The sequence below is a fragment of the Cherax quadricarinatus genome, chromosome 76 (assembly GCF_038502225.1).
Source record: "Cherax quadricarinatus isolate ZL_2023a chromosome 76, ASM3850222v1, whole genome shotgun sequence".
NCBI lineage: Eukaryota > Metazoa > Arthropoda > Malacostraca > Decapoda > Parastacidae > Cherax > Cherax quadricarinatus.
Window position 1 is genome coordinate 9,423,292 of NC_091367.1, and position 11,420 is coordinate 9,434,711.

The 11,420-nt window shown below is 48.4% G+C and overlaps 1 protein-coding gene across 3 annotated transcripts in view; it reads right to left on the reverse strand.

Annotated features, from left to right (window-relative positions):
- The window catches only part of LOC128703568 (homeobox protein PKNOX2), a 441,650-nt gene that overhangs the window by 182,875 nt on the left and 247,355 nt on the right, over positions 1-11,420 (reverse strand). For all 3 annotated transcript variants that reach the window (XM_070101266.1, XM_070101265.1, XM_070101267.1), the window contains exon 4: positions 6,561-6,785. In XM_070101266.1, the coding sequence (XP_069957367.1) occupies positions 6,561-6,785 (225 nt within the window). The remainder of the gene's footprint in view (positions 1-6,560; positions 6,786-11,420) is intronic.

Below are 11,420 nucleotides of genomic sequence, written 5' to 3' on the forward strand. Positions count from 1 at the left end.
CTCTGGAACATCCTGTCTCTGTCCACCTTGTCAATTCCTCTCAGTATTTTATATGTCATTATCTGACCCCATCGCCTTTGAGGTATCTAGCTCGCTTTGCAGCCTCTTCACTTCTTCCACGGTCGTATGTATTGTTTCCAACACTTGATGGTGTACCCCGCCTCTCCGTCTTTCTGAAGTCCCTTCTGTCTCTTCCGTGAACACTTTCTTGAATCTCATGTTGAGCTCCTCACATACTTCATGGTCGTTTCTTGTGATCCCCTCTCCTTCCTTCCTCAGCCTGATTACTTGGTCTTTGACTCTTGTTTTCCTCCTGATGTGGCTGTACAACAGCTTCGGGTCAGATTTGGCTTTCGCTGCTATGTTATTTTCGTATTGTCGTTGGGCCTCCCTTCTTACCCGTGCATATTCATTTCTGGATCTACGACTACTCTCCTTATTCTCCTGGGTCCTTTGTCTTCTAAACTTCTTCCATTCTCTAAGACACTTGGTTTTGGCCTCTCTACATCTCTCATCCTGGCTTTCTCGTTATTTCTGTTACCCTTTGGTACAAACCTCTCCTCAGCTTCCTTGCATATTGTTGTCATATATTCCATCATCTCATTTACTGACTTCCCTGCCAGTTCTCTGTCCCACTGAACCCCGTGCAGGAAATTCTTTATGTCTGTGTAGTCCCCTCTCTTGTAGTTTGGCTTCATTCGTCCTGCCCTTCTTGCTTCCCTCTCCACTTGTAACTCTATGTATTCGAAGCTCAGAACCACGTGGTCACTGGCCCTGAGGGGTCTTTCGTATGTGATGTCCTCAATATCTGCACCGCTCAAGGTGAATACTAGGTCCAGTCTTGCTGGTTCATCAACTTCTCTCTCTCTGGTAGTGTCCCTTACGTGTTGGTACATGAGGTTTTCCAGTACCACCTCCACCATTTTAGCCCTCCCTCCACGCCCCCATGTGGCTCCCATGTTCTCCCAGTCAATTTCCTTGTGATTGAAGTGACCCCACAATCAGCAGCTTTGCCCTGCTCGCATGAGCCCTTCTGGCCACTTCAGCCAGTGTGTCAACCATCGCTCCGTTACTCTTATCATACTCTTGCCTTGGCCTCCTGCTGTTTTGTGGTGGGTTATACATCACTGCAATTACCACCTTGGGACCTCCAGATTGAAGTGTTTCTATTATGTAGTCTCTCGCTTCTCCACTGTCTCCTCTCTCCAGTTCATCAAAATACCACTGGTTTTTGATGAGCAGTGCCACTCCTCCACCCCCTCTGTTCCCTCTGTCTTTCCTCAGGATCTTAAATCCCGTTGGAAAGATGGCATCTGTTATCATTCCTGTGAACTTGGTGTCTGTGAGAGCTATGATGTCTGGTGATGCCTCTTTGATTGTTTCATGCCACTCCTTCCACTTATTTATTATTCCATCAGTGTTGGTGTACCAGCGTTGGTTGTGTGTGAGAAAGAGAGAGACAGAGAGAGGGATAGAGAGAGAGACTAACAGAATCCATACCAAGGCTATCTGCTGAGAGCTATTTACCTCTATCTAGGTAAATAACCATTGTATATTTTCTAGATTTCTGAAACAACGATAGAGAGAGAGAGAGAAAGAGAGAGAGAGAGAAAGAGAGAGAGAGAGAAAGAGAGAGAGAGAGAGAGAGAGAGAGAGAGAGAGAGAGAGAGAGAGAAAGAGAGAGAGAGAGAGGTTCTCAAGTATTATACGATATCTTAGCAGAGTGGTTAAGACATAACGGATGAATTCTAGTCGAGTTAACAGTTGTGTTCTCACTCTGCACTCCCGATAGTTACTCCCGATAGTTACTACTCCTCTCTTTCAGCTCAAACTATTCTATTTCCTCATCTCCTCGACACCCTGTAACTTCAAGTCTCTGTTTCTGTAATTATTTCTACACTTTAGCCACCCTATCATCAATTCTTCCTCTTATTGTTCACTTTATTGCTGGTTTTGCCACTTCCTGTTTTCAATTAGCTTTTTTTTTAGTTCAATTCAATTAGTGGTGTTGCCTAGCAGTGGCGGTGTTTTATCTGTAAGGAAATAACATGAGTTTTTTTTCCCTGTCGCTTGTCTTTTCCTAATGGGAAAGCGCTAGACCAGAATGGGTCAAGCAGCACCTGTGGAATAGGAGATGATCAGGTTTGATCCGAGGAAAAGGAGGATATTTCCATTATTTCCCATTCTTTTTTCACTTCTCCGGGTTACCTTTCCTGTTTCACTCCTCCTCCCCTGTCTATTATTTCTATCCCCTTAATTATCCTCCTCCCTATATCCCATACCCTCTCAATGGGGCGGTACTGTGAAGCTGAATGGCTCTTCATCCAAGGAACCGGAGGTAGCTCACACATTCGATAAATCCTAACTTCCCTCCCTCCCTCCCTCCCTCTCTCTCTCTCTCTCTCTCTCTCTCTCTCTCTCTCTCTCTCTCTCTCTCTCTCTCTCTCTCTCGTTTCTGTTTTCATTTAATTACTTCAATTCCATTTTCCAACTCAGTTACCTTTACAAAATAAATTCTATAAATTCCGAGCATGTGAGGCGAGTTTAACCGAAGGCTAGTTCAACAGGAGGCTAGTTCAACAGGAGGCTAGTTCAACAGAAGGCTAGTTCAACAGAAGGCTAGTTCAACAGAAGGCTAGTTCAACAGAAGGCTAGTTCAACAGGAGGCTAGTTCAACAGAAGGTTAGTTCAACAGAAGGCTAGTACAACGGGAGGCTAGTGCAACAGAAGGCTAGTTCAACGGGAGGCTAGTTCAACAGAAGGCTAGTTCAACAGAAGAAGGTTAGTTCAACAGAAGGCTAGCTCAACGGGAGGCTAGCTCAACAGAGGGAGGTTAGTTCATCTGAAGAATACTAGTTTAACAGTAGTTCAATGGTCAAAAAGCTTGTTTAACAGAAGGCTAGTTCAACAGAGGGAGGCTAGTTGAGTCAGAAAAAGTGACTGAACAGAAGTAAATCTGAAATTTAGTTCAACAGGGGGAGGGTAAGTTCAACTGGTGGAGGGTAAGTTCAACAGGTGGAGGGTAAGTTCAACAGGTGGAGGGTAAGTTCAACAGGTGGAGGGTAAGTTCAACAGGTGGAGGGTAAGTTCAACAGGTGGAGGGTAAGTTCAACAGGGGGAGGGTAAGTTCAACAGGGGGAGGGTAAGTTCAACAGGTGGAGGGTAAGTTCAACAGGTGGAGGGTAAGTTCAACAGGTGGAGGGTAAGTTCAACAGGTGGAGGGTAAGTTCAACAGGGGGAGGGTAAGTTCAACAGGTGGAGGGTAAGTTCAACAGGGGGAGGGTAACTTCAACAGGTGGAGGGTAACTTCAACAGGTGGAGGGTAAGTTCAACAGGTGGAGGGTAAGTTCAACAGGGGGAGGGTAAGTTCAACAGGGGGAGGGTAAGTTCAACAGGTGGAGGGTAAGTTCAACAGGGGGAGGGTAAGTTCAACAGGTGGAGGGTAAGTTCAACAGGTGGAGGGTAAGTTCAACAGGTGGAGGGTAAGTTCAACAGGTGGAGGGTAAGTTCAACAGGGGGAGGGTAAGTTCAACAGGTGGAGGGTAAGTTCAACAGGGGGAGGGTAAGTTCAACAGGTGGAGGGTAAGTTCAACAGGGGGAGGGTAAGTTCAACAGGGGGAGGGTAAGTTCAACAGGTGGAGGGTAAGTTCAACAGGGGGAGGGTAAGTTCAACAGGGGGAGGGTAAGTTCAACAGGTGGAGGGTAAGTTCAACAGGGGGAGGGTAAGTTCAACAGGGGGAGGGTAAGTTCAACAGGTGGAGGGTAAGTTCAACAGGTGGAGGGTAAGTTCAACAGGGGGAGGGTAAGTTCAACAGGTGGAGGGTAAGTTCAACAGGTGGAGGGTAATTTCAACAGGGGGAGGGTAAGTTCAACAGGGGGAGGGTAAGTTCAACAGGGGGAGGGTAAGTTCAACAGGGGGAGGGTAAGTTCAACAGGTGGAGGGTAAGTTCAACAGGTGGAGGGTAAGTTCAACAGGGGGAGGGTAAGTTCAACAGGGGGAGGGTAAGTTCAACAGGGGGAGGGTAAGTTCAACAGGGGGAGGGTAAGTTCAACAGGTGGAGGGTAAGTTCAACAGGGGGAGGGTCAGTTCCACAGGGGGAGGGTAAGTTCAACAGGGGGAGGGTAAGTACAACAGGGGGAGGGTAAGTTCAACAGGGGGAGGGTAAGTACAACAGGGGGAGGGTAAGTTCAACAGGGGGAGGGTAAGTTCAACAGGGGGAGGATAAGTTCACCAGGTGGAGGGTAAGTTCAACAGGTGGAGGGTAAGTTCAACAGGTGGAGGGTAAGTTCAACAGGGAGAGGGTAAGTTCAACAGGTGGAGGGTAAGTTCAACAGGGGGAGGGTAAGTTCAGCAGGTGGAGGGTAAGTTCAACAGGTGGAGGTAAGTTCAACAGGGGAAGGGTAAGTTCAACAGGGGGAGGGTAAGTTCAACAGGTGGAGAGTAAGTTCAACAGGGGAAGGGGAAGTTCAACAGGGGGAGGATAAGTTCAACAGAGGGAGGGTAAGTTCAACAGGGGAATGGTAAGTTCAACATGGCGAGGGTAAGTTCAACAGGGGGAGGGTAAGTTCAACAGGGGGTGGGCAAGTTCAACATGGGGGAGGGTAAGTTCAACAGGAGGAAGGTAAGTTCAACAGTGGAAGGCTAAGTTCAATAGTGGAAGGGTAAGTTCAACAGGAGGAAGGTAAGTTCAACAGTGGAAGGCTAAGTTCAATAGTGGAAGGGTAAGTTCAACAGGAGGAAGGTAAGTTCAACAGGAGGAACTAGGTTGCAGACGGTCTGGTCTTCGGTGCCTGAGACCATCTATCAAGGATTTCAATTTCTGTACTTGAAAAAAAAAGATAGAGAGGATATGAAGCCTCGTTACTGTGGTGCCCAGTCCTGCCTCGGAGGCTTCCTTACTGCCTTGTTACTGTGGTGCCCAGTCCTGCCTCGGGGGCTTCCTTACTGCCTTGTTACTCTGGTGCCCAGTCCTGCCTCGGGGGCTTCCTTACTGCCTTGTTACTGTGGTGCCCAGTCCTGCCTCGGGGGCTTCCTTACTGCCTTGTTACTGTGGTGCCCAGTCCTGCCTCGGGGGCTTCCTTACTGCCTTGTTACTGTGGTGCCCAGTCCTGCCTCGGGGGCTTCCTTACTGCCTTGTTACTGTGGTGCCCAGTCCTGCCTCGGGGGCTTCCTTACTGCCTTGTTACTGTGGTGCCCAGTCCTGCCTCGGGGGCTTCCTTACTGCCTTGTTACTGTGGTGCCCAGTCCTGCCTCGGGGGCTTCCTTACTGCCTTGTTACTGTGGTGCCCAGTCCTGCCTCGGGGGCTTCCTTACTGCCTTGTTACTGTGGTGCCCAGTCCTGCCTCGGGGGCTTCCTTACTGCCTTGTTACTGTGGTGCCCAGTCCTGCCTCGGGGGCTTCCTTACTGCCTTGTTACTGTGGTGCCCAGTCCTGCCTCGGGGGCTTCCTTACTGCCTTGTTACTGTGGTGCCCAGTCCTGCCTCGGGGGCTTCCTTACTGCCTTGTTACTGTGGTGCCCAGTCCTGCCTCGGGGGCTTCCTTACTGCCTTGTTACTGTGGTGCCCAGTCCTGCCTCGGGGGCTTCCTTACTGCCTTGTTACTGTGGTGCCCAGTCCTGCCTCGGGGGCTTCCTTACTGCCTTGTTACTGTGGTGCCCAGTCCTGCCTCGGGGGCTTCCTTACTGCCTTGTTACTGTGGTGCCCAGTCCTGCCTCGGGAGCTTCCTTACTGCCTTGTTACTCTGGTGCCCAGTCCTGCCTCGGGGGCTTCCTTACTGCCTTGTTACTCTGGTGCCCAGTCCTGCCTCGGGGGCTTCCTTACTGCCTTGTTACTCTGGTGCCCAGTCCTGCCTCGGGGGCTTCCTTACTGCCTTGTTACTGTGGTGCCCAGTCCTGCCTCGGGAGCTTCCTTACTGCCTTGTTACTCTGGTGCCCAGTCCTGCCTCGGGGGCTTCCTTACTGCCTTGTTACTCTGGTGCCCAGTCCTGCCTCGGGGGCTTCCTTACTGCCTTGTTACTCTGGTGCCCAGTCCTGCCTCGGGGGCTTCCTTACTGCCTTTTTACTGTGGTGCCCAGTCCTGCCTCGGGGGCTTCCTTACTGCCTTGTTACTCTGGTGCCCAGTCCTGCCTCGGGGGCTTCTCCTTACTGCCTTTTACTCTGGTGCCCAGTCCTGCCTCCGGGGCTTCCTTACTGCCTTGTTACTGTGGCGCCCAGTCCTGCCTCGGGGGCTTCCTTACTGCCTTGTTACTCTGGTGCCCAGTCCTGCCTCGGGGGCTTCCTTACTGCCTTGTTACTCTGGTGCCCAGTCCTGCCTCGGGGGCTTCCTTACTGCCTTGTTTGTAGACGGTTGTTGCTTGTTTGTGGCCCATGAGTGCGTTGTGTGGGGGTTATGTTTGTAAGTTGTGAGTCATGTGTGGGTTGTGAGTCCACATTAAAACTGCGGTTGAGAGAGAGAGAGAGAGAGAGAGAGAGAGAGAGAGAGAGAGAGAGAGAGAGAGAGAGAGAGAGAGAGAGAGAGAGAGAGAGAGAGAGTAGCAGGAACCAAGGTGCTGATGACCTAACCTGTGGATGGGGGTGTGCCATGTGGAGCTGGTGGTGACCGTTGTAAGGACTGCCTCCATCAGGAGAACCGGGGGAGTCGTAGCCATACTCTGTACGTAGCAGGTTCTCACTCTGCATCTTGCCCTTCAGGCAGGTGATGTAGCGGTTGCAGAAGTCCTTGCACAGCTCTTGCACCTTTTCCAACTCCAGCAGGTGGATGCGCAATACCTGGATCGCCTTAATCATCTGAAAACGAGAAAACAAAAATCAGCTGTTTGTCACGTGTTTCTGTAAATAAAAATAAGCTATCTGTCAACCAGGTTGTGTTTGTAAACAAAGACCAAGTGTTTGTCACGTGGTTCTGATTTCTAAACGTGATTGTAAGCACAAATCAGCTGTGGGCTACATAGTTTGTCTGTACACAAAAAACAGATATTTGCCACGTGAGAGTGGATTTATATACATCATAAAAATCAGCTGACAGCCTTGTAGTTGTATTTGTAAACAACAGTCAGCTGTTTGCCAAGTGGTTGAGGATTCGTAAACAAGTTTGTAAACAACAGCAAAACAGCAAGTTTCTGGGATTTAGTGTGTGTGTATACTCACCTAGTTGTACTCACCTAGTTGAGGTTGCAGGGTCGAGTCCAAGCTCCTGGCCCCGCCTCTTCACTGGTCGCTACTAGGTCACTCTCCCTGAACCATGAGCTTTATGGTACCTCTGCTTAAAGCTATGTATGGATCCTGCCTCCACTACATCGCTTCCCAAACTATTCCACTTCCTGACTACTCTGTGGCTGAAGAAATACTTCCTAACATCCCTTTGATTCATCTGTGTCTTCAGCTTCCAACTGTGTCCAGTCTCTGGAACATCCTGTCTTTGTCCACCTTGTCAATTCCTCTCAGTATTGTGTGTGTGTGTGTGTGTGTGTGTGTGTGTGTGTGTGTGTGTGTGTGTATAAATGAATTTCAAGGTAATGTTTAAAGAATCACTTTTTCCGTCTTTCCCTGGAGAATAAACCTTGACACTTTCAGCCATTACAGCACATCTTTTACAGCTGTCTCTACCCTAACATTTAGTCTGTTTCTATCTCGCTCCCTATCTTCCCTCCCTCCTTTTCTCACCCTCTCTCTCTCTCTCTCTCTCTCTCTCTCTCTCTCTCTCTCTCTCTCGGGTAAAAAGACTGAAACACATTACAACATTCCAAGTGAGGTGACATGTGCAATATTTACGTAACTTTACTAACAAGACATTTCGCCCACACAACACACTTCCTCAGTCAAATACAACAAAGATACCCAAGTATTACAGGTGACTTACTGATCAGTCTGTTGGTATATTACACTATTAACATGACAGAACACCCCGAGGATCACACACACTGGTCACCAGGATCAGGACTAGTGTTAACACTGGTAAACAAGAATGATCCAAGGATCACACACACTGGTCACCAGGATCAGGACTAGTGTTAACACTGGTAAACAAGAATGATCCAAGGATCACACACACTGGTCACCAGGATCAGGACTAGTGTTAACACTGGTAAACAAGAACGATCCAAGGATCACACACACTGGTCACCAGGATCAGGACTAGTGTTAACACTGGTAAACAAGAATGACCCAAGGATCACACACACTGGTCACCAGGATCAGGACTAGTGTTAACACTGGTAAACAAGAATGACCCAACGATCACACACACTGGTCACCAGGATCAGGACTAGTGTTAACACTGGTAAACAAGAATGACCCAAGGATCACACACACTGGTCACCAGGATCAGGACTAGTGTTAACACTGGTAAACAAGAATGACCCAAGGATCACACACACTGGTCACCAGGATCAGGACTAATGTTAACACTGGTAAACAAGAATGATCCTTAAAGGTTAATGTTGAGTTTTATTACCAAGAATTAAGAGAAGATGTAAGGAGAGGATGTAAGAAGTGACACAAGAGAATGTAAGAATATGTAAGATGTTAGCAGTAATGGAAGATGTAACGTTATAACACCGACTGAAACTGACTGACTAGTATTAAACAGAAAATTTATTAGTGCTAACAGTAACAACAAAAACAGTAGTAACAACAGCAGAAGTAACAACAACAGTAGCAGCAGCAGCAGTAGCAACATCAGTAGTTTGAAACGTAAACTTCACCCTTCCTTGTCATTAAATCTCCCTCTCTCCCTCATCTCTCCCTCTCCCCTAACTCTCCTACCTCCTTTCCCACTTCTTTCCCCACTTCTCTCCGTTTCTCACCTCTCCCTCCCTCCCTTCCTCGTGACATGCGGTTCGCCACCACTCACAACTTGGTCAAACTATTACCCTTAAAAGAGCATCACAAGGGGTAAAAAAAGGAGCACAAGGTTTCCAGGAAAGTTTGTGGAAGAGTTCAAAATGGCCGCCTTATACACTCTTGTAGGCCAGAGGCAAATTGTTGACGTCTCGGGAAGTGGGAGTGAGGGGAAGTGGGAGTGAGGGGAAGTGGGAGTGAGGGGAAGTGGGAGTGAGGGGAAGTGGAGGTGAGGGGAAAGTGTGAGGGGAAGTGGAGGTGAAGGGGAAGTGTGAGGAGAAGTGGAGGTGAGGGGGAAGTGGAGGTGAGGGGGAAGTGGAGGTGAGGGGGAAGTGGAGGTGAGGGGGAAGTGGAGGTGAGGGGGAAGTGGAGGTGAGAGGAAGAGGTGAGGGTGGAAATGGAGGCGAGGGTGGAAATGGAGGTGAGGGGGAAGTGGAGGTGAGGGGGAGCGGGGCTGTAGCAGTAGTGATATTTTCAGAGCACTCTGACCACCTAAGTCCGTGCTCACAGTCATGGCAAAATGAAAACAAGAATAACATTAAAAAGCAACAAACACTCAATACAAATAAATATATTAAGTCCAAATAACCAACTTCTTATAAATCACATTCAATTGTTAATGTCAAAACTCTCTCTCCTAAAGTTCCCCGAGGTCTCTGCAGGCACCACAAATCTGTTCCTAGTCTTCAGGGCCCACTAGGCTCGTCACTTCCCAAGGACATGTCTGTGGATATGACACATGACGTTTTTGTACGGCAAAGGTCTACTTTAGAGAGCTCACTACAGCAGTCTTTGCCTCGGTACCCGCCTGTGCATTTCCCAGAACACCAAAGTAATCCAGACATCAGAGTACTCCACATGCTCACGCCACACGTGGAGATGTGCTAACTGCTCCTGAATCCTTTAGACCACAGGCTGGGCTGAAGCATACTAAGCCAGGGTAGACAGCACTGGGAAGTTGAGTACAAAATTTAACCAACTATGCCAGCTATCAGGACAAGAGCAGCAAGAATTACGTGGGGCTCCACAGTGTACACAGACGCCTCTCTTCGTTAAATAAGAATCATTCATGTTAAGCGCTAAATCCATGTGGATCATTCAGCGCAAGACGTGGTGGAGGCTTGAGCCTCCGTCTGCTGAACGCCAGACAAGACGCGCTTCCTATTTGCACTCGCCTAGATATCCCGCCTTGTAACTGCACACAAGAGTCCTCTCCAGCAGTCACAACAAAGCCACCACCACCCTCGCTCTTAGAATAATTAGTAAAACCTTTATTCTTTAAACATGAACCGAATCATGCTCCAAGATATTAGCTTAGGTCATCACCAGGGCATGACACAGGATGTCCCCTGCCAGTGACTACATATACGAACCTGTGACACCATCCAAGGAAGGCAGAGAGAGAAGCCAACCTCTCTGACCACAGACACATTCAAGCCACAATCCAGGAGAAGGGGTCCACATCAGAACGCCAAAGGCACCAGAAACCTTTAAACGACAAAGGACTTTTCCCTTTTTCCCTTTTTGTAAAGATAGCAGCAAAGCTGAGTTGCCAAGAGTAAGCCCAGCCCAAAACACGTGGTGTAGGCTGTGCTCCTCAGGATAAACTTAGCAGACTTTACAAACAGGCTCTCAACTGGTCAATCTGAATGTACCAGCGCATTGGAGCTTCCCTAAGTGATAAGCAGAGTTACACAAGAACAGCAGGGAAGAGCTGACCGAGCAGTACATGTGGAACTACATGTAGGATGAGCATTGTCTGTTTATCTGACCTCCACCTTCCCCAGGTACCGTGGGAGAACATCCACTCTCACAGACTTTTTAGCTAACAACGAAAGGTGAGGGAAGGATAGAATGAAAGATGAAGACAGGACAGAGAATGAAAGATGACAGGACAGAAAATGAAAGATGACAGGGCAGAGAATGAAAGATGACAGTAGAGACAATGGAAGATGATGGCAGGAGTGACAATGAAAGAATATGGCAGGAGTGACAATGAAATATGATGGCAGGAGAGACAATGAATGATGGCAGGAGTGACAATGAAAGAATATGGCAGGAGTGACAATGAAGATAAGATAAGATAAGATTTCGTTCGGATTTTTAACCCCGGAGGGTTAGCCACCCAGGATAACCCAAGAAAGTCAGTGCGTCATCGAGGACTGTCTAACTTATTTCCATTGGGGTCCTTAATCTTGTCCCCCAGGATGCGACCCACACCAGTCGACTAACACCCAGGTACCTATTTGCTGCTAGGTGAACAGGACAACAGGTGTAAGGAAACGTGTCGAATGTTTCCACCCGCCGGGAATCGAACCCGGGCCCTCCGTGTGTGAAGCGGGAGCTTTAGCCACCAGGCCACAATGGAAGTGACAATGGAGTGACAATGGAAGATGATGGCAGGAGTGACAATGGAAGATGATGGCAGAAGTGACAATGAAAGAAGATGAAAAATAATGAAGGTGAGAAATAATGAAGGTGAGAAATAATGAAGGGTTACCAATGAAGTGAAGTGTTGACAATCGTAGAATAACGTGTAGAAGCAGCAAGAAAGATGGTGGTGGGTGTGGGCGAGAGGAAGGG